This window comes from Balaenoptera borealis (assembly GCF_965194805.1).
Source record: "Balaenoptera borealis genome assembly, chromosome: 6".
NCBI classification, from domain to species: domain Eukaryota; kingdom Metazoa; phylum Chordata; class Mammalia; order Artiodactyla; family Balaenopteridae; genus Balaenoptera; species Balaenoptera borealis.
Window position 1 is genome coordinate 38,652,823 of NC_138863.1, and position 20,672 is coordinate 38,673,494.

The window sequence follows — 20,672 nt, forward strand, 5'->3', positions numbered from 1 at the left end:
ATCTGGTCCTGGGTTTTTGTTTGTTGGAAGATTTGAAAGCACAGTTTCAATTTCACTGCTTGTGATTGGTCTGTTTATATTTTCTTTTCCTTCCTGGTTCAGTCTCAAAAGGTTGTGCTTTTCTAAGAATTTGTCCATTTCTTCCAGGTTGTCCATTTTATTGGCATTTAGCTGCTTGTAGTAATCTCTCATGATCCTTTGTATTTCTGCAGTGTCAGTTGTTACTCCTCCTTTTCCATTTCTAACTCTGTTGATTTGAGTCTTCTCCCTTTTTTTCTTGATGAGTCTGGCTAATGTTTTATCAATTTTGTTTATCTTCTCAAAGAACCAGCTTTTAGTTTTATTGATCTTTGCTATTGTTTCCTTCATTTCTTTTTCATTTATTTCTGATCTTTATGATTTCTTTCCTTCTGCTAACTTTGGGGTTATTTTGTTCTTCCTTCTCTAATTGTTTTAGGTGTAAGGTTAAGTTGTTTATTTGAGATGTTTCTTATTTCTTGAGGTAGGATTGTATTGCTATAAACTCCCTCTTAGAACTGCTTTTGCTGCATCCCATAGGTTTTGGGTCATCATGTTTTCATTGTCATTTGTTTCTAGGTATTTTTTGATTTCCTCTTTGATTTCTTCAGTGATCTCTTGGTTATTTAGCTGTGTATTGTTTAGCCTCCATGTATTTGTATTTCTTACAGATTTTTTCCTGTAATTGGTATCTAGTCTCATAGCATTGTGGTCAGAAATGATACTTGATACGATTTCAATTTTCTTAAATTTACTGAGGCTTGATTTGTGACCCAAGATATGATCTATTCTGAGTGTTCCATGAGCACTTGAGAAGAAAGTGTATTCTGTTGTTTTTGGATGGAATGTCCTATAAATATCAATTAAGTCCATCTTGTTTAATGTATCATTTGAAGCTTGTGTTTCCTTATTTCTTTCTAGTTTGGATGATCTGTCCATTGGTGAAAGTGGGGTGTTAAAGTCCCCTACTATGATTGTGTTACTGTCAATTTCCCCTTTTATGGCTGTTAGCCTTTGCCTTATGTATTGAGGTGCTCCAATGTTGGGTGCATAAATATTTAGAATTGTTATACCTTCCTCTTGGATCGATCCCTTGATCATTATATAGTGTCCTTCTTTGTCTCTTGTAATAATCTTTGTTTTAAAGTCTATTTTGTCTGATATGAGTATTGCTTCTCCAGCTTTCTTTTGATTTCCATTTGCATGGCATATCTTTTTCCATCCCCTCAATTTCAGTCTGTATGTGTCCCTAGGTCTGAAGTGGGTCTCTTGTAGACAGCATATATATGGGTCTTGTTTTTGTATCCATTCAGCCAGCCTGTGTCTTTTGGTGGGAGCATTTAATCCATTTACATTCAAGGTAATTATAGATATGTATGTTCCTATTCCCATTTTCTTAAATGTTTTGGGTTTGTTATTGTAGGTGTTTTCCTTCTCTTGTGTTTCTTGCCTAGAGAAGTTCCTTTAGCATTTGTTGTAAAGCTGGTTTGGTGGTGCTGAATTCTCTTAGCTTTTGCTTATCTGTAAAGTTTTTAATTTCTCCATCGAATCTGAATGAGATCCTTACTGGGTAGGGTAATCTTGGTTGTAGGTTTTTCCCTTTCACCACTTTAATTATGTTCTGCCACTCCCTTCTGGCTTGCAGAGTTTCTGCTGAAAAATCAGCTCTTAACCTTATGCGGATTCCCTTCTATGTTATTTGTTGCTTTTCCTTTGCTGCTTTTAATAATTTTTCCTTGTATTTAATTTTTGATAGTTTGATTAATGTATCTTGGCGTGTTTCTCTTTGGGTTTATCCTGTGTGGTACTCTCTGTGCTTCCTGGACTTGATTGACTATTTCATTTCCCATGTTAGGGAAGTTTTCGACTATAATCTCTTCAAATATTTTCTGAGTCCCTTTCTTTTTCTCTTCTTCTTCTGGGACCCCTATATTTCGAATGTTGGTGTGTTTAACGTTGTCCCAGAGGTCTCTGAGACTGCCGTCAATTCTTTTCATTCATTTTTCTTTATTCTGCTCCCTGGCAGTTATTTCCACCATCTTATCTTCCAGCTCACTTATCCATTCTTTTGTCTCAGTTATTCCGCTACTCATTCTTTCTAGAGTATTTTTAATTTCAGTAATTGTTTGTTTGTTTGCTCTTTAATTCTTCTAGATCCTTGTTAAATGTTTCTTGTATTTTCTCCATTCTGTTTCCGAGATTTTGGATCATCTTTACTATCATTACTCTGAATTCTTTTTCAGGTAGCTTGCCTATTTCATCTTCACTTATTTGGTCTTGTAGGTTTTTCCTTGCTCCTTCATCTGTAACATATTTTTTTGTTGTTGTTGTTTCATTTTTTTTTGATGGGTGGTGCTGTATTCCTGTCTTACTGGTTGTTTGGCCTGAGACATCCAGAACTGGAGTTTGCAGGCAGTTGGATAGAGCCAGGTCTTGGTGCTGAGATGAGGACCTCCAGGATGCCTCACTCCCATTAATATTCCCTGGGGTCTGAGGTTCTCTGTTAGTCCAGCGGACTTGGAGCTCCCACCACAGGAGCTCGGGCCTGACCTCTGGCCTGGGAACCAAGATCTCGCAAGCAAGCTTTGTGGCATGGTAAAAAAAAAAAAAAAAAAGGAGCAGAGCAGCACAATATCAAAGAATAAAAAACAAAATAAAATTATTAGAAAGATAAAAAATATATTAGGAAATATAAAACTATAATTGAAACAACTGCAACAAGGTAAAATAAAACCACAACAGACAAAAGAAAAAAAAAAGGGGGGGGTACAAACCAAAAGGAGAGAACAATAACAAAGTATAAAGAATAAAAAAAAAATAGAAAAATAAAAGATTAGGAAATATTGAAATATAAGAGAATCAACAACAGTGAGTCAACAAGGTAAAACAGAACCCCAATCTAAGAGGAAAAAAGAAAAAAGAAAAAGCCTTGGCTATGGGGGGGTGGGGTTTAGGCAGGGGTGGAACTTAGGCAGGGGCAGGGTTTAAGGTGGGGCAGGACCTAGGCTCAGGACCCCCATAGCAGGAAAAGGCCCTGGGGGTGGGGCCTAGGTGGGGTGATGTTCAAGTGTGGGGCAGGGCCTCTGCTTAGGACCTGGGTGGAAGGAAAGGAGGGCCTCCGGAGTGTGGAGTTCTGGAGTTTGGAGGTAAGGCCCTGGGTGAGGGGTGTGTGGGTGGGGTTTAGGCCCGGTGCCTTGGAGGGGGTCTCAGAGGGGGTCTCTGAGTGTAGAGGTGGGGCCCTGGATGGGGGTGTAGGGGCAGGGCTTGGGCTCTGCACCGTAGGAGGGAGGCTCCAAGGATTAGGCCCAGGAGCCCAACAGGGAAAGTGCTGGCCCTGTTTCCTTCCATTCCTCTGTGCCCTCCCCCACTGTCTCCTCCAGGGTCTCCCCCGTTGCCGCTGGACCCCTAACCATGGGTGGGTCCCGCTGGGTGTAGGAACTCCTCCCCTCCCCCAGCCGCCCCTCAGGGATGCCGGTCCCACAGGTCCGGCCTTTACCTTTGTTCCCCCTTCCCTCCCTCCCACTCCCTCAGGACCCGCGCAGCTGGAGGGGGCCTTGGTGGGCAGAGGATCAGGCCCGGGATCTCAGCAGGCTCCCAGGGGCCCAAGTGGGCAGGGGAAACCTGGCCATGCTCCCTTTTGATCCTCTGCCCTCCCAGTGGTCTCCAAATTTCCCCCTTCGGGCATGGGATCCCTTCCTTTCCCCCAGCTGCCCCTCAGGTGCCAGTCCCATCCCACCTCTGCTTCTCCTCCCCCTTCACTCCCCCCAATGCCCCATGTCCTACCTGGTCGCTGGGGGTTCCTCCCATCCCCTTAGGTGTCCATGGTCCCCCACCAGTGCCTGGTAGGTGCCCTAGTTGTGAGGAGACGCGAATTCCACGTCCTCCTAGTACACCATCTTCACTCTGCCCCCCCATATTCCTTTTAATATACCATTCTGACAGTCATATTATCATGTAATTTAATGGCTACAAAAGGGATAAACTGGCAGCAATGTCACTGTGATACCTTTAGCTTAAGAATCTCTTTTTTGAATTTTATTTATTTATTATATAGCAGGTTCTTATTGGTTATCTATTTTATACATATTAGTGTATATATGTCAATCCCAATTCCAGGGATTTCTGGAATTTCAGGGACTTGGACTACCAAGTTAATATTCGTCAATATCAATCACTACTTTAGCGGAGGAGAGAAGATGGCGGAAGAGTAAGATGCGGAGATCACCTTCCTTCCCACAGATACAGTAGAAATACATCTACACATGGAACTGCTCCTACAGAACACCCACTGAACTCTGGCAGAAAACGTCCGACCTCCCAAAAGGCAAGAAACTCCCCCCGTACTTGGGTAGGGCAAAAGAAAAAAGAAATAACAGAGACAAAAGAATAGGGACGGCACCTGCACCAGTGGGAGGGAGCTGTGAAGGAGGAAAGATTTCCACGCACTAGGAAGCCCCTTCGCGGGCAGAGACTGCGGGTGGCAGAGGGGGGAAGCTTCGGAGCCATGGAGGAGAGCGCAGCCACAGGGGTGTGGAGGGCAAAGCGGAGAGGTTCCCGCACGGAGGAGCGGTGCCGACCAGCATTCACCAGCCCGAGAGGCTTGTCTGCTCCCCCGCCGGGGCGGGCGGGGCTGGGAGCTGAGGTTCAGCTTCGGTCGGATCGAAGGGAGAGGACTGGGGTTGGCGGCGTGAACACAGCCTGAAGGGGTTAGCACACCACAGCTAGCCGGGAGGGAGTCCAGGAGAAAGTCTGCAGCTGCCGAAGAGGCAAGAGACTTTTTCTTCCCTCTTTGTTTCCTGGTGTGCGAGGAGAGGGGATTCAGAGCGCCGCCTAAACGAACTTCAGAGACGGGCGCGAGCCGCAGCTATCAGCGCGGACCCCACAGCAACAGGGGCGCAGAGGGAAAAACGGAGAGATTACCGCACAGAGGCTCGGCGCCGAGCAGCACTCACCAGCCCGAGAGGCTTGTCTGCTCACCCGCCGGGGCGGGCGGGGCTGGGAGCTGAGGCTCGGCTTTGGTCGGATCGCAGGGAGAGGACTGGGGCTGGCGGCGTGAACACAGCCTGAAGGGGTTAGCGCACCACAGCTGGCTGGGAGGGAGACCGGGAAAAGGTCTGCAGCTGCCGAAGAGGCAAGAGACTTTTTCTTGCCTCTTTGTTTCGCGGCGCGCAAGGAGAGGGGATTCAGAGTGCCGCCTAAGCAAACTCCAGAGAAGGGTGCGAGCCGCGGCGATCAGTGCGGACCCCAGAGACGGGCGTGAGACACTGGGGCTGCTGCTGCCGCCTCCAAAAAGCCTGTGTGTGAGCACAGGTCACTCTCCACACCGCCCCTCCCGGGAGCCGGTGCAGCCCGCCACTGCCAGGGTCCCATGATCCGGGGACAACTTCCCCGGGAGAACGCACTGCGCGCCTCAGGCTGGTGCAACGTCACGCCGGCCTCTGACGCCGCAGGCTCGCCCCGCCTCCTCTGTACCCCTCCCTCCCCGCGGCCTGGGTGAGCCAGAGCCCCCGAAGCAGCTGCTCCTTTAACCCCGTCCTGTCTGGGTGGGGAATAGATGCCCTCAGGTGACCTACACGCAGAGGCGGGTCCAAATCCAAAGCTGAACACTGGGAGCTGTGTGAACAAAGAAGAGAAGGGGAAATCTCTCCCAGCAGCCTCAGAAGCAGCGGATTAAAACTCCACAAACAACTTGATGTGCCTGCATCTGTTGAATACCTGAATAGACAACGAATCATCCCAAATTCAGGAGGTGGACTTTGGGAGCAGGATATATTAATTTTTCCCCTTTTCCTTTTTTTTTGTGAGTGTATATGTATATGCTTCTGGGGGAGATTTTGTCTGTATAGCTTTGCTTTATAATAGCTTTATTTTACTTCACTATATTATAGCCTCTTTCTTTCTTTCTTTCTTTCTATTTTTTCTCCCTTTTACTCTGAGCCGTGTGGACGAAAGGCTCTTGGTGCTTCAGCCAGGCATCAGGGCCGTACCTCGGAGGTGGGAGAGCCAACTTCAGGACACTGGTCCACAAGAGACCTCCCAGCTCCACGTAATACCAAACGGCAAAAATCTCTCAGAGATCTCCATCTCAACATCAAGACCCAGCTTCACTCAACGACCAGCAAGCTACAGTGCTGGACACCCTATGCCAAACAACTAGCAAGACAGGAACACAGCCCCATCCATTAGCAGAGAGGCTGCCTAAAATCATAATAAGGCCACAGACACCCCAAAATACACCACCAGACGTGGACGTGCCCACCAGAAAGACAAGATCCAGCCTCATCCACCAGAGCTCAGGCACTAGTTCCCTCCACCAGGAAGCCTACACAACCCACTGAACCAACCTTAGCCACTGGGGACAGATACCAAAAACAACGGGAACTACGAACCTGCAGCCTGTGAAAAGGAGACCCCAAACACAGTAAGATAAGCAAAATGAGATGACAGAAAAACACACAGCAGATGAAGGAGCAGGGTCAAAACACACCAGACTTAACAAATGAAGAGGAAATAGGTAGTCTACCTGAAAAAGAATTCAGAATAATGATACTAAGGATGATCCAAAATCTTGGAAATAGAATAGACAAAATGCAAGAAACATTTAACAAGGACATAGAAGAACTAAAGAGGAACCAAACAATGATGAAAAACACAATAAATGAAATTAAAAATACTCTAGATGGGATCAATAGCAGAATAACTGAGGCAGAAGAAAGGATAAGTGACCTGGAAGATAAAATGGTGGAAATAACTACTACAGAGCCGGATAAAGAAAAAAGAATGAAAAGAACTGAGGACAGTCTCAGAGACCTCTGGGACAACATTAAACGCACCAACATTCGAATTATAGGGGTCCCAGAAGAAGAAGAGAAAAAGAAAGGGACTGAGAAAATATTTGAAGAGATTATAGTTGAAAACTTCCCTAATATGGGAAAGGAAATAGTTAATCAAGTCCTGGAAGCACAGAGAGTCCCATACAGGATAAACCCAAGGAGAAACACTCCAAGACACATATTAATCAAACTGTCAAAAATTAAATATAAGGAAAACATATTAAAGGCAGCAAGGGAAAAACAACAAATAACACACAAGGGAATCCCCATAAGGTTAACATCTGATCTTTCAGCAGAAACTCTGCAAGCCAGAAGGGAGTGGCAGGATATACTTAAAGTGATGAAGGAGAAAAACCTACAACCAAGATTACTCTACCCAGCAAGGAACTCATTCAGATTCGATGGAGAAATTAAAACCTTTACAGACAAGCAAAAGCTGAGAGAGTTCAGCACCACCAAACCAGCTTTACAACAAATGCTAAAGGAACTTCTCTAGGCAAGAAACACAAGAGAAGGAAAACACCTACAATAACAAACCCAAAACATTTAAGAAAATGGGAATAGGAACATACATATCTATAATTACCTTGAATGTAAATGGATTAAATGCTCCCACCAAAAGACACAGGCTGGCTGAATGGATACAAAAACAAGACCCATATATATGCTGTCTACAAGAGACCCACTTCAGACCTAGAGACACATACAGACTGAAAGTGAGGGGATGGAAAAAGATATTCCATGCAAATGGAAATCAAAAGAAAGCTGGAGTAGCAATTCTCATATCAGACAAAATAGACTTTAAAATAAAGACTATTACAAGAGACAAAGAAGGACACTATATAATGATCAAGGGATCGATCCAAGAGGAAGGTATAACAATTGTAAATATTTATGCACCCAACATAGGAGCACCTCAATACATAAGGCAAATATACTAACAGCCATAAAAGGGGAAATCGACAGCAACACAATCATAGTAGGGGACTTTAACACCCCACTTTCACCAATGGACAGATCATCCAAAATGAAAATAAATAAGGAAACACAAGCTTTAAATGATACATTAAACAATATGGACTTAATTGATATTTATAGGACATTCCACCCAAAAACAACAGAATACACATTTTTCTCAAGTGCTCATGGAACATTCTCCAGGATAGATCATATCTTGGGTCACAAATCAAGCCTTGGTAAATTTAAGAAAATTGAAATCGTATCAAGTATCTTTTCCGACCACAACGCTATGAGACTAGATATCAATTACAGGAAAAGATCTGTAAAAAATACAAACACATGGAGGCTACACAATACATTACTTAATAACGAAGTGATTACTGATCAAAGGGGAAATCAAAAAATACCTAGAAACAAATGACAATGGAGATACGACGACCCAAAACCTATGGGACGCAGCAAAAGCAGTGCTAAGAGGGAAGTTTATAGCAATACAAGCCTACCTCAAGAAACAGGAAACATCTCGAATAAACAACCTAACCTTGCACCTAAAGCAATTAGAGAAAGAAGAACAAAAAAACCCCAAAGCCAGCAGAAGGAAAGAAATTATAAAGATCAGGTCAGAAATAAATGAAAAAGAAATGAAGGAAACAATAGCAAAAATCAATAAAACTAAAAGCTGGTTCTTTGAGAAGATAAACAAAATTGATAAACCATTAGCCAGACTCATCAAGAGAAAAAGGGAGAAGACTCAGATCAATAGAATTAGAAATGAAAAAGGAGAAGTAACCACTGACACTGCAGAAATACAAAAGATCATGAGAGATTACTACAAGCAACTCTATGCCAATAAAATGGACAACCTGGAAGAAATGGACAGATTCTTAGAAATGTACAAACTGCCGAGACTGAACCAGGAAGAAATAGAAAATATGAACAGACCAATCACAAGCACTGAAATTGAAACTGTGATTAAAAACTTTCCAACAAACAAAAGCCCAGGACCAGATGGCTTCACAGGTGAATTCTATGAAACATTTAGAGAAGAGCTAACACCTATCCTTCTCAAACTCTTCCAAAATATTGCAGAGGGAGGAACACTCCCAAACTCATTCTACGAGGCCACCATCACCCTGATACCAAAACCAGACAAAGATGTCACAAAGAAAGAAAACTACAGGCCAATATCACTGATGAACATAGATGCAAAAATCCTCAACAAAATACTAGCAAACAGAATCCAACAGCACATTAAAAGGATCATACACCATGATCAAGTGGGGTTTATCCCAGGAATGCAAGGATTCTTCAATATACGCAAATCAATTAATGTGATACACCATATTAACAAATTGAAGGAGAAAAACCATATGATCATCTCAATAGATGCAGAGAAAGCTTTCGACAAAATTCAACACCCATTTATGATAAAAGCCCTGCAGAAAGTAGGCATAGAGGGAACTTTCCTCAACATAATAAAGGCCATATATGACAAACCCACAGCCAACATTGTCCTCAATGGTGAAAAACTGAAACCATTTCCACTAAGATCAGGAACAAGACAAGGTTGCCCACTCTCACCACTATTAATCACTACTTTAGCATTCTATGATGTCTCATCAAGACACAGAATCTTAATCTAAAACTATTCTTTATAACAGAGGCTATACTAAGTAAGGTATTGGTTCTTGCCTTTTGCACTCCTGACAACTGTGTTAATGAAGGATTTTACACTGATTTGTGTTTCAGGGTCATCGTGTCTGAGGAAGCTTGTCTAAGTCTTCATGTCTGTGGGTCTGGCTCACCTGTTCTGATTCCACACTAGCTTCTTTCAGTTTATTCTCTGTTGCCTCTTTACATTTCTTCAGGTGTCTAACAGTTTCTTCCAATTCCTGAAAACGTGATACAAAGATGTTTTACAAACTCCCAATGTACTATATATGGAAGAAAAAGCTTCAATATTGTAATAAATGAGCAACCAAATTATGAAAGTATGATGGGGTACTTTCTAACTCCAGGCGCTACCAGAGTATAAGATAAAAACTATTATTTTCAGTTTAACCTACAGTATACATTTGTGTATATGATTACAGATTTTGATTTTCAGATTCTCCTGAGAAAAGGTAATTAACATCTCTTTCCAGAACTGGGGAATACTTTTCACAGCAGACAATCTCTGTTGGAAGGCAAGAGCTTGATGGTCTCTTGAAGTCCCTTTTCTGTAATAAAATGTGCTTTTCATTAGGTTGGGAGTAGATTAAAGTCCTGTAACAGCAACAGATGTATCTGAGCTACAGGGAAGAACCAAGGGGTGTAAAGTTCCTGAAAGACTATGAAGTTCAGAAGTCTTACTTAGTAACTAGTACTTTGCATATGTGAGCTTTAGCCGTTCTTTAAAAATGAGTATCATTTTTATTAAGTTGAACATGAAGACGAGGTGCCATAGTCAAAGCTCCAGGCTTCATTCCTAGATATGATTCTAAGGACTTAGCTAAGATGAACGACTTGTAAATTTGTCTTCTTCTATAGAGCCTAGAAAAGCTAGGTGCCCTCAAGCTGGGTTTTGCACATGGCCTTTGCTGGTAATCTTTGAGATCAATCTTGGGAACCCTTTTACCTGGCACCGATGCTCCAGCTCCTGCCTCCTTTTCCACTCTGCCTCAAGTTGCAGCTCTTGCTGTTTATTCCGTGCTGACATATCATATTGGCTCTTGGCCAACAGCTTCATCTCCTTCTGTAGGTTAGTCATTTCAGATACAAATTTCTGGATACTCAGTGACTGGCAGGGCACAAAGAGGGAGACAGTTGGTGAACCTGTCCAAGTTTGGGATTTCACGTGAATGGTAAACAGAGTGTGTGGAAATCATCTACCTGTTCATAGTTTTTTTTCTGATATTGATCCTTAATTAGCTCCATTTGCCTCAATTCTGTTTCTATTTGCTGAAAGTAAATGTGGAAATAACATAGAAAGATGATCAGTGGAAAAACTGGCTTGCTCTTTTTGCCTATAGGCTGACAGAAGGAATCCCACATGAGATCCACAGTTACCAGTTCCTGCTGCGCTCTCCTTCCCATCCAGCCCCCTGACCCCAAAAGAGCAAAGTCTTGTACAATCACTGTGGAAGAGACAGCTGGGGAGCCAGAATGTGACACTGGCAGCTAATGAGAAACCAAACACTGATGCAGCAGTATCTCTGCGGGGGAAAAAAGTCTCCCCCCACCTCCCCCCAGGCAATCTGCCCACTTCCCAGGTGTGGCTGTAATTCCCAGAGAACACATGGTGGTGGTAGTGCTCTGAAACCATCTTCCCCAGACACCACTCCCTGCCTGGATCCTCATCAGATACTAAGGAGGTGAGGGGAGATTTAGGGTTTCTCATACAACCTTCATCCTCTCTATATTCTGAGCATTATTCGCCTTAGCTGACAAGTGGAGCTTAATTTGAGCCTTTTGATTCTTTATTTTCTCCTTGCTGCTGTTCAGTATCTTTTCCAACTCTGTAAGTTTCTGCCGCAGCTCTCGGTTGCTCCGGGATACTTCCACTGATCTGAAGTTGGCTTCATCAAGGGCTTTCTTCAGCTGTGGGATACAAAAGGAAAATTAGAACATTTTAACCTTCCATTCAGTAAGAGAAGCTTATGTTTAGCTGTGTACCTATATTTTGTTCTCTTTGGACCTTTCTTTTAAAAAGGAGGTTAAGTGATGGGACTTCCCTGGTGGTCCAGTGGCTAAGACTCTGCGCTCCCAATGCAGGGGGCCCGGGTTTGATCCCCGGTCAGGGAACTAGATCCCGTGTGCCACAACTAAAGATCCTGTGTGCCGCAACTAAGACCTGGCACAGCCAAATAAATAGATATTTAAAAAAGGAGGGTAAGTGAGGCAATAATAACAAGTAGATTTGTGGAGAAACACTCTCAGTGATTTTCATAATTTTTAACACTAAAGAACACAATTTAAAAAAAAAAAAAAAAGAACACACTTTTTCTTAGAACAGATAATGTAAATGTATGTTCATCATTTGCTTTCTAAGAGCATGGCTTTGGAATCAGACAGAAGTTAAAATTTCAGCTTCACCACGCACTAGTCAAATAATTTCAGATAATTAACTTCCCTAAGCCTCAGGTTCATCATTGGAAAAGTATGTGAATAGCCTACCTTCATAGGATTCATGTAACAGTTAAACAAGATGAGGCAGAGAAGGAATATAGAGCCTGGCACACACTAATTGCTCAGTGATCATTACTATGCTTTAAAGCTTTTTTTTTTTTTTTTAAAAAAGCTTAAGCTCGTCTCTTTCTGTCACTTGCGACCTCATGTACAGAGAAGTGAAAATAAATTATATGGCAGTTTATGTAAATACACCTATCAGTTACTGACTATCCTTGCATGTATTTTTACAATATTGCTATTTTTCTATTGAGGTATAGTTGATTTACGGTATTATATTAGTTTTAGGTGTATGACATAGTGATTAAAAATTTTTATAGATTATACTTCAGTTATTATAAAATACTGGCTATATTCCTTGTGCTGTACAATATATCCTTGTAGCTTGTTTACATAGTAGTTTATACTTATTAATATTGCTTTTTGTTTAGAAATTTTAATAAACTTGTCTAGTGGAAAAATGACATAGTGATTACTATTAAAAACAAGACAACAGGCCCACAATGAAGTCACTTATGCTAAGCCTTATGTCACCAAACTGAGACTTAATTAGTTTTGGCTATCCCAGAAAAGGACTCTTACACCAGTCAATCAGGAATCGCCTGATCAGCATTAGTTGGGTAATCTGCCTGATAGACCCCTGCCATCCCTTAAAGGAAGTAACTCTGCTACTAGTAACTAATCTACTTTTTTGCCTAGTATAACTTCCTTGTTCCTGCTCCCCTCTGCCTATAAAAGTCTTTCATTTTATACAACTCCTCAGAGCACCTTTCTATTGCAATCGATTGTATACTGCCTGATTCAAATTGATTTTTGTCCAAATAAACTCTTAATTTTATTATTCCTCAATTTATCTTTTAACATTACTTAAATCATTTTACAGAGTTCCCCCTCCTCCTCATATGCCCTTAAATGAGTACCACTTGATTTTTAGGAAGAAGAGATGGCAGCTGAGAAGGGAGAAGATAGGAGGGTGGTATTCTCTGTGGCTGGTAAGTATTTAACATGTCAAAGAAAAAAGTCAAAATTATTTGTTACCTTTTCTCTTTATACTAGCTCATTCCCTCAGATCCTAACCTCACACTACAGTGTTAGTCTTTTATTATCACCCAACTAAATTTCTGTTAGATATTCCACCATTACCTCAATCACAGCTTTGTCAAAACTGGGTAAGCCCTAAAAACTAACCCCCAAAACCACCCTGGAAAGCAGTTGTGATGATCTCCATTTTGATTGAGGAAACTGAGACTCAGAAGTGAAGTCATCTGCACAGATAGTAAATTTACACGTTGCTAATAAGAGGCAGAGCTGGGAGTCTTCAACAGTGCACCCTGAGCCCACCCCTGCCACTAACTGCTCAAGACATCACACTCGTACTGTTCCTTGGTCTCTCCTGCACAAGTTCACCATCTTTACTGATCCCTGTTAAAAGGATTTAAACTTTTAAGTATTCTGAACAACTCTCTCTGAATAAAGGTACTTTTAATTTCAGTGCCCATTTTTGTTTCCCACAGAAATTATTTTTATAATATTTTTAATATTTATACAGTGCTTTTTCAATTTACAAAGCATCATATAAATAGTTGAATCTGATTTTGTGACTGTGCACTGTAAAGTGCAATTGCTAAATGCGCTAAATTTGGCAAAATACAGACCAGCCACCCCAAGTCTTGGAATTATTTTTAATTACTCCCTCCCCTTTGCTTATGATACACTTAGTGTCTGTCTGATTTTTCTATTAATTAAAATGGATTTTTGATTGTTCTCTGTTTTCAACAGAAACACTTTGCTTGGCTCTAATCATCTGAAGCCCAAAGTAACTGCTCTAGTTCCCTTGAGCCTCCATGTTTCCAGTTTCTCTTCATTCTTACCTACTCTCCACTGCTAATCGACTAACCTACCTAAAATTGTGCTCATAGCCTTCTCAGAAACCTACAGTGCTCTACTTTTACCTAATACTTTCCATCCAACATTCTGGTAGTCAAGGCTGTCTACCAGCTGGTCTCATCTAAGCTAACCCCTTTTTCTCAGAAATTTCCTAAAGTCTCTGCTCTGATCAAGAGAGGCAAATCCTTTTTCTTTGCTCACATGTCCTATTTATTCTTGTAACTAAGCTTTATTCATCCTCTTACATAGAGTGTCGCAGCGCTGTCAGCTCTGCCAGTCTCAACCCTGTATAATTTCATCAAGGTTCCCTTCTTCTTCTATCACCCAACCAGCCTAAAACAAACTTTGCCTAACTTTTGAATTCCTTTAAAATTGTACACAGCTTCTAGCTATCCAAGAAACATCTTCTGATGTCTTCCTAGTTGTCTCATGTAAAGAGTGGAGATGACAATTAAATAAGGGGTCATTTAGCACAGACCACATCTTCTGCTGTTTTTACTTGTGCCTCTCAGGAGGAGGTAGGTGCATTATGGATGCTAGTTAAGTGAACTGAGGAGACAGGTGATTTGCTATCTGTCTAGCAGATGGCAGTCTCCTCCTTCCTCTTTCCCACTCAGTTATTATTCTCCAGTGGGAAGGCTGTCATCAAGGCATTCCTTCATTGGGCAGATAACTGTATATCAGAAACTTTGTGTGTGTTAATTTACAAACAAACAGCATAGAGATGTATCTGGCTTGCTGGTGAAAGGGGGATTAGAAGAGCCAAAGAACAACTGTAGCCATTCTTGGAAATCCTGTAGCTGGTTCTCCTCTTCAAAGGCATTCACCTAGAGAGAGACTTTTGTCACTTGCCTCCATACCTCAGTCACTTCCCGTTGTGCTGCTTTCTTTGCAGTTTCTCTCTCAATTTGAAACTGCTTTCTTAGAGCATCTATGCGTTCAGCATGCAATTCTGCTTCTATTTTGGATTCTTCACTCATCCGTTCTCTGTTTTGAAAAAGAGAGATGATAAATCACCTTTAGAAAACATCTTAGGAGGTGTCATTTACAAATGAGAAGCAGATCAGTCACCGGGTAAAAATCACTCATCTGGAACTCATTAACGGAAGAAGAAATAAGCATTTACCTACAGCATTAAAAAACAAAAAGTCATTCAATATAAAGAGATCCACCCAAAAGAGTGAAACACATACTCTTGTTTTAACCAATACTGAGTAGTCTTGAGCCAGCAACATTTTACCAGAATATAAAATTTGTACAGATTACAAATATGAAAAATACCTTCTTTGCTTTAGCTTATACTTGTCTGCTATATCAGTATGTTCACTACGTGAAAGGAATAAAGATCCATATGCACAATGCATTTCCCTTGGGTATAAATTTTCATGGGATGTTATTAATATCTAAATCCTATTTGCCTAGATACAGTTTAACAAAAAACTTTAGTGGCTTGACCTGAACTTGATCGACCTAACTAATCTCAGGACAAAATTGAAAACAATGAATGGTTTAGCAGCTGCTTAAATGGAATCATCCCACTCCTGGAGGGGTTATTCCCATCCATGCTTCTGTTTCTCCTTTTCCAAATCATGCTTTTAAAGGACACATAAGCTTCTGATAGAAAAGGTTTGGCAGAAACATGTAAGTGTCCCTTCCAACTTGGTTTAAACCTTCATGTACAGAAGAAGACCGACACTAAATGAGGGAAGAGCTGAAAAGGAGCGTACCCCAGCCAGCTAATATCTGCTCTGCTCAACTATGCCTGCTTCCTTCACATGGCTCTGCTGGGAGAACTAGCTCAAAGTAGAGAAAAAGGGTTTAACTGGTTTATGTGAATTAGCCAAACTTACTCTCCCAGAGGCTCTTCCCTAATTTCACTGCAACTATACTGCCCTTACCTGCAGGTTTCCAAATTCTTTCGCTCAAGTTCTTTGTTTTCCAATTTCTCTTGAACATGGTCAAGCTTTGTTTGCAGCTGATTATTTGTCTGGAGAGCTTGCTCCAGGCTCATAGCCAGTTTCCTGTTGTCTTCTCTAGCTACATCTAGAGCTTTTTGTAGAGGCTCCATCTGAAAGAGAGAAGAAAGAAGATTATTTTTAATTCCACTGTAACAGATACAAGAAGTCTACAACACTGTATATTCACTCTTTAAACTTTGAAACAATAATTATTTGGAACCAGAACCAAAGACTCCAGATGCCTGGAATATACATGTGAGAATTTATTACAGACCGTCCTTAGGAGACTCTTAGAAGGTGATGGGAAGTGTATGCTCCACTGGTCACTAGAGAGTTTTGGAAAATAGAGCCAACTTATTTATCCTAATTTCTAAAGTTTTAAACCAGTTAAACTCCCCTTCCTGATCCTATGACCCTCTGGTTTCACTGCCTAGAGAGATAAGAACCGGCAACTGTTCCTTGTATATCCTTCTAGAAAAAGCTTTTTATAGGAAATATCTCTATTTTATATATGTGCATACGTGTAGATACATATTCATGTGTGTGTACACCTATAAACACATGTGAGTATGCCTCCTTGTTTAATGGGATCACTCTAGCTACTTCTGACTAAAGTTATGTTGTTTTCTAAGCCCTTTAACTTCACTTATGCATTAATACATGAAAAGAATGCAGACCATGTAAGACAGAGAGAGTTAGGCATAATTATGGTCCTGGTTTGCCGATAAATGGTTCACTGTAAGATCGCAGACCCATTTCCCATTTGGAAATATGTCGCTGTTCAAAACTCAGACTTGAATGGAAAGGAAATTTACCCGATTGTTTTACTCCGTTTTTCCAAAATAGCAACATCCCAACAAACTAGAAAATGTCAACATCATCATCTACAAGAACCTGGCTTCTACCTCACTGCTGTGCTGGGCGTCCACGACAAGGATTCTCGCCTGCCACTGGTCCACTTCTGCTTCCAGCTTCTGGACCCGCTGTTGATTTAGAGCCCTAGAAGTGAAGGGCACAGGGAGAGTGACCATAGAGAAGTACCACCTAGGAATGATACCACTGGGAGTTACAGGGCACCGTCCAAGAAGCCCAAATGGCATATGTAGTGGGCTACAGATAATCAGAATATCTGAGAGTTGGCAGGTGACAATTAGTAGCCTCAGCTTCAGGTTAAGAAACTAATTTTCCTATGGATTAAAAACTTGCCCCATTTATGATTCAATTTGGCTTTATATATTAAAACTATCAGTACATGTTAATGACTAACTTATGGGCCGGTAACTTTATACTATATATGTTACTAGTACAAAAATATATCACCTCTATATGGACTGGCTTGCTGTTGAGATTTCTGTTTTTTACCTAGAATTTTATTGTGAATAGTAAACTATTTTTAATACCATCCCCTTGACTTTTTTTAAGTTCAGAGGTAATACAGATTCATAATATGTAAAAAAACAAGCACAATGAAGAATATAAAACTCACTCATTCTCCCATAACATAGAGGCAATATGCACCACTAATATTTTACAATATGTCTTAGAGGTCTGATTAAACTCAAACCATTTGTTCATTAACCTAAAAGGGAAACTATTATGTAATTTTTGAAACATTCAAAGGAGTTCACTTATAAAACATGGCTAAAAGTAGTTCTCAGAATGATTCATCTAAAATAAATAGGATACTAATAAATGGATAATTAATTCAACCAGAAGTAGACACTTGGCTTTAATCTTGACAATTACCGTTCTGTAGACCCAAGGGCAGGTATAAATGGTGTAGAAAACAGCAAGGATAAAACAGCATATATCACATGAATTTCTAGAATACATACTTATTTACATCACTACAAAATATGAGAATTTTTGGATATCATTTTTATTTATAATTCCAGATTTTCCTGAATTTGCTACTTCTTTAAATACCATTTTACTACTTTATTTTCACAAGGGAATCAATATAAAGTGACTGTTTCTTGACTGCACACTGTTCTTTACTACAAGGCAGCAGAAAAATACAAGTACAAAGACAGAAAAATAATCTCTGGTACCTTTCTTTCTTGAGGCCTGCAATCTCTGAATCCCTCCGCCCAAGCTCTATTTGCACTTTTTCCAGAGCGCCTTGCATCTTACTGTGAGAAGCCAACACATTCTCCAACATGATTGTAACTTTGCAGTTGTCTTCTTTAGCTTCTGCCAGTTGTCGCTGGAAGTTTCCCACCTAACAGAAAATGAAATAAGACAAAGATATTTGATCCTTTCTGGTTATTCTTCTGCTGAGTCCCATGACTTCTAGAAGAGTATGGAAACCAGGTCTGGTAGAATGCTAAGAGGAATAATTAAAGTATATTTTTTATTTATTTTGTTTCTTAAGTTATTCTGACTTTGAGAAAAAGAAAACTAGACCCTAGATCATATGGATCCTATGAAGAACTCTGCAGTGCGTCCTAACTATTGTCGTGTCACAGCACATATATTAACTAGAGATATAAGGACCAACAGCTTCTTGGGTCTAGAGGTGGTCCCAGACTGGCCTGTGCTAGCCCTCCTCAGCTATCTTACCATGGGGTCAGAAGAAGATAACACATCTGAAGCCATCAGAATTATCTGAGGAAAAAGGACCATAAGAGAAAGTGGAAGCTGCTGAAGAATGATGTAACTCACAGCCCTCTTCAGAGGGGCAAACTCTAGCACATGCTGTCAAGAAGTTTGGGATGTTACCTCTCTTCCCACTAAGCACACACACTGTTAAGCAGAAAGCATTTGGTAATTTTATTTAACATAAAATCTTAACAGTGTTATATCACATTAATAAAACATAAGTAGGTGGTTATTATTACCAAGGTCAGATGTGTTTCAACAGAAAAAAATAGGACTTTTGATTATTTTAAGACAGGAAGAAAAAAAAAAACCATTGGGAGTTAAATCATGTATTTTTAAGGGAAATATTTTAGAGCTCTTCTAAAGTTACCCTTTCTTTAGGAGAAAAAAAAAAATCCTCCTCTGATCAATCCTCATTCTTTTTTACTAAAGGTAACAAGAAAGGAAAGAATATGGCTCATGAAAGATTTCAGAAGCGCTTCATTTCAGTAACAGACTTCAGAAAGGATTGATGTCTTGCCTTCTTGTTCTCCCTGCCCTCCAAAGCTTCGAGGTCACCTTTCAACTTCTGATTCTCTTTCAGGGCTGCAGCACGACCCTTCACAACTCGTGAGAGCTCCTCTTCATTCTTTTCAAGAATGGATTTCACCTTAGTAAAAAAAAAAAGAAATGATAAATGATTCTCCCAAAGCACAATCAGCAATTAGAATAAGACACAGCAATTTAGAAACCAAATTTAAAATGTTTAATTAAATATGCTTATATATTATTGTAAATAAAAACTAGCTTTAGTAGCTGTTTTTCCCCTTAAAACTACAAAGCAAAAAAAATCTGTTAATAAACATGGGCAAATCTCTAATATATGTCAATCTCTATGAAAGCGCAGAATGAAGGTAAGGGAGATAAGACAATGATGCTAAGATGAAAAACGGGGGAGAAACTGATTATCACAGAATTTGAAAATACAATGTAAATTAATATCATAAGAGCAAAGGTGAATAAGTACTAAATAGTGTCAAGAAAATAGTGTTACAGAAGTGTTCTAAATAGTGTCCTAATCCTAATTAGAAGTATTAGAATCTTACATCTCTGAAATACTTTTAGTATATCTACACAGTTATTTCAGATGATCATCATACTATTTTAAATACTACTCTTTCAAAAAATACTTTATCTTGAAATACAGACTCACAGGAGGTTACAAAATTAGTGCAGAGTCCCCATGCACTCTTTTCCCTGCTTCCAATGATGACATCTTATATTGTTGTAGTTCAACATTAAAACCAGGAAATTGACTTTAATGAGATTAACTAGACTACAAAACTTACAATTTTCACCATTTTTTTTAACCTGCATTCATCTGTGTATGCACACATGCACATAGCTCTATGTAATTTGATCCCATGCACGTATTCCTGTGATCACGACAATCAAGATACAGAACCGTTCCACTGCCGCAAAGAACTCACTTGTGCTACTTCTCTGTGTTCACACCCTCCCCCAAACTCATCCCATGTCCCCTGGCAACCACTTATTTGTTCTCTATCACTACTGTTTTTGTCATTTCAAGAATGTTATTTTAAACATTTAAAAATAATTAATTTTAGTATAATACATTCACATTTTTTAAAACAGCCTTACTGAGATATAGTTGACATACAATAAGCTATGTATACTTAAAGTGTACAATTTTGATATATGTATAAACCATAATCATGATAATGAACACTTCCATTATCCCAAAAGTTCCCTTATGCCTTTTTGTAATTTCCCCCACTTCTATCTCTCCCTGTTCCTACACATCCACCCAAGGCTACCACTGACCTGTTTTCAATTCACTTTTATTTTCTAGAATTTTATGTAAGTGAAATCATATTTTATGTACTCATTTTTGAATGATTTTTCACTCAGCACAGTTAGTTTGAGAGTCAATCAATCTTCTTTATGTATCAATACTTCTTCCTTTCTGTTGCTGAATAGTATTCTGCTAAACACTTGAGTTGTTCCAGTTTTAAGCTATTACAAGTATAGCTGCTCTGGGCAGTTGTATACAGATCTTTGTGTAGATATATGCTTTCATTTATCTTTGGTAAATGCATAGGAGTGGAATGGCTGGGTTGTATGGTAGTAATATGTCTTACTTTTAAAGAAACTACCAAACTGTTTTCCAGAGTGGTTGAGTGATTTTACATTCCCTTCAGCAATGTATGAGAGTTCCTCCACATCTTCGCTAACACTTGGGGTAATC

General features: G+C 40.2%; 1 protein-coding gene across 2 annotated transcripts in view; it reads right to left on the reverse strand.

Moving 5' to 3' along the window:
- CCDC150 (coiled-coil domain containing 150) overlaps window positions 1-20,672 on the reverse strand; it is a 117,182-nt gene that overhangs the window by 5,077 nt on the left and 91,433 nt on the right. The window contains exons 18-26 of one of the 2 annotated variants that reach the window (XM_082397477.1): window positions 18,945-19,073; window positions 17,875-18,044; window positions 16,729-16,822; window positions 15,764-15,933; window positions 14,726-14,852; window positions 11,196-11,390; window positions 10,683-10,751; window positions 10,429-10,590; window positions 9,617-9,703 (exon numbers count right to left, since the gene is read on the reverse strand). In XM_082397477.1, coding sequence (XP_082253603.1) covers window positions 9,617-9,703; window positions 10,429-10,590; window positions 10,683-10,751; window positions 11,196-11,390; window positions 14,726-14,852; window positions 15,764-15,933; window positions 16,729-16,822; window positions 17,875-18,044; window positions 18,945-19,073 — 1,203 coding nt within the window. The remainder of the gene's footprint in view (window positions 1-9,616; window positions 9,704-10,428; window positions 10,591-10,682; window positions 10,752-11,195; window positions 11,391-14,725; window positions 14,853-15,763; window positions 15,934-16,728; window positions 16,823-17,874; window positions 18,045-18,944; window positions 19,074-20,672) is intronic. The other variant, XM_082397478.1, reaches the window with a different exon arrangement.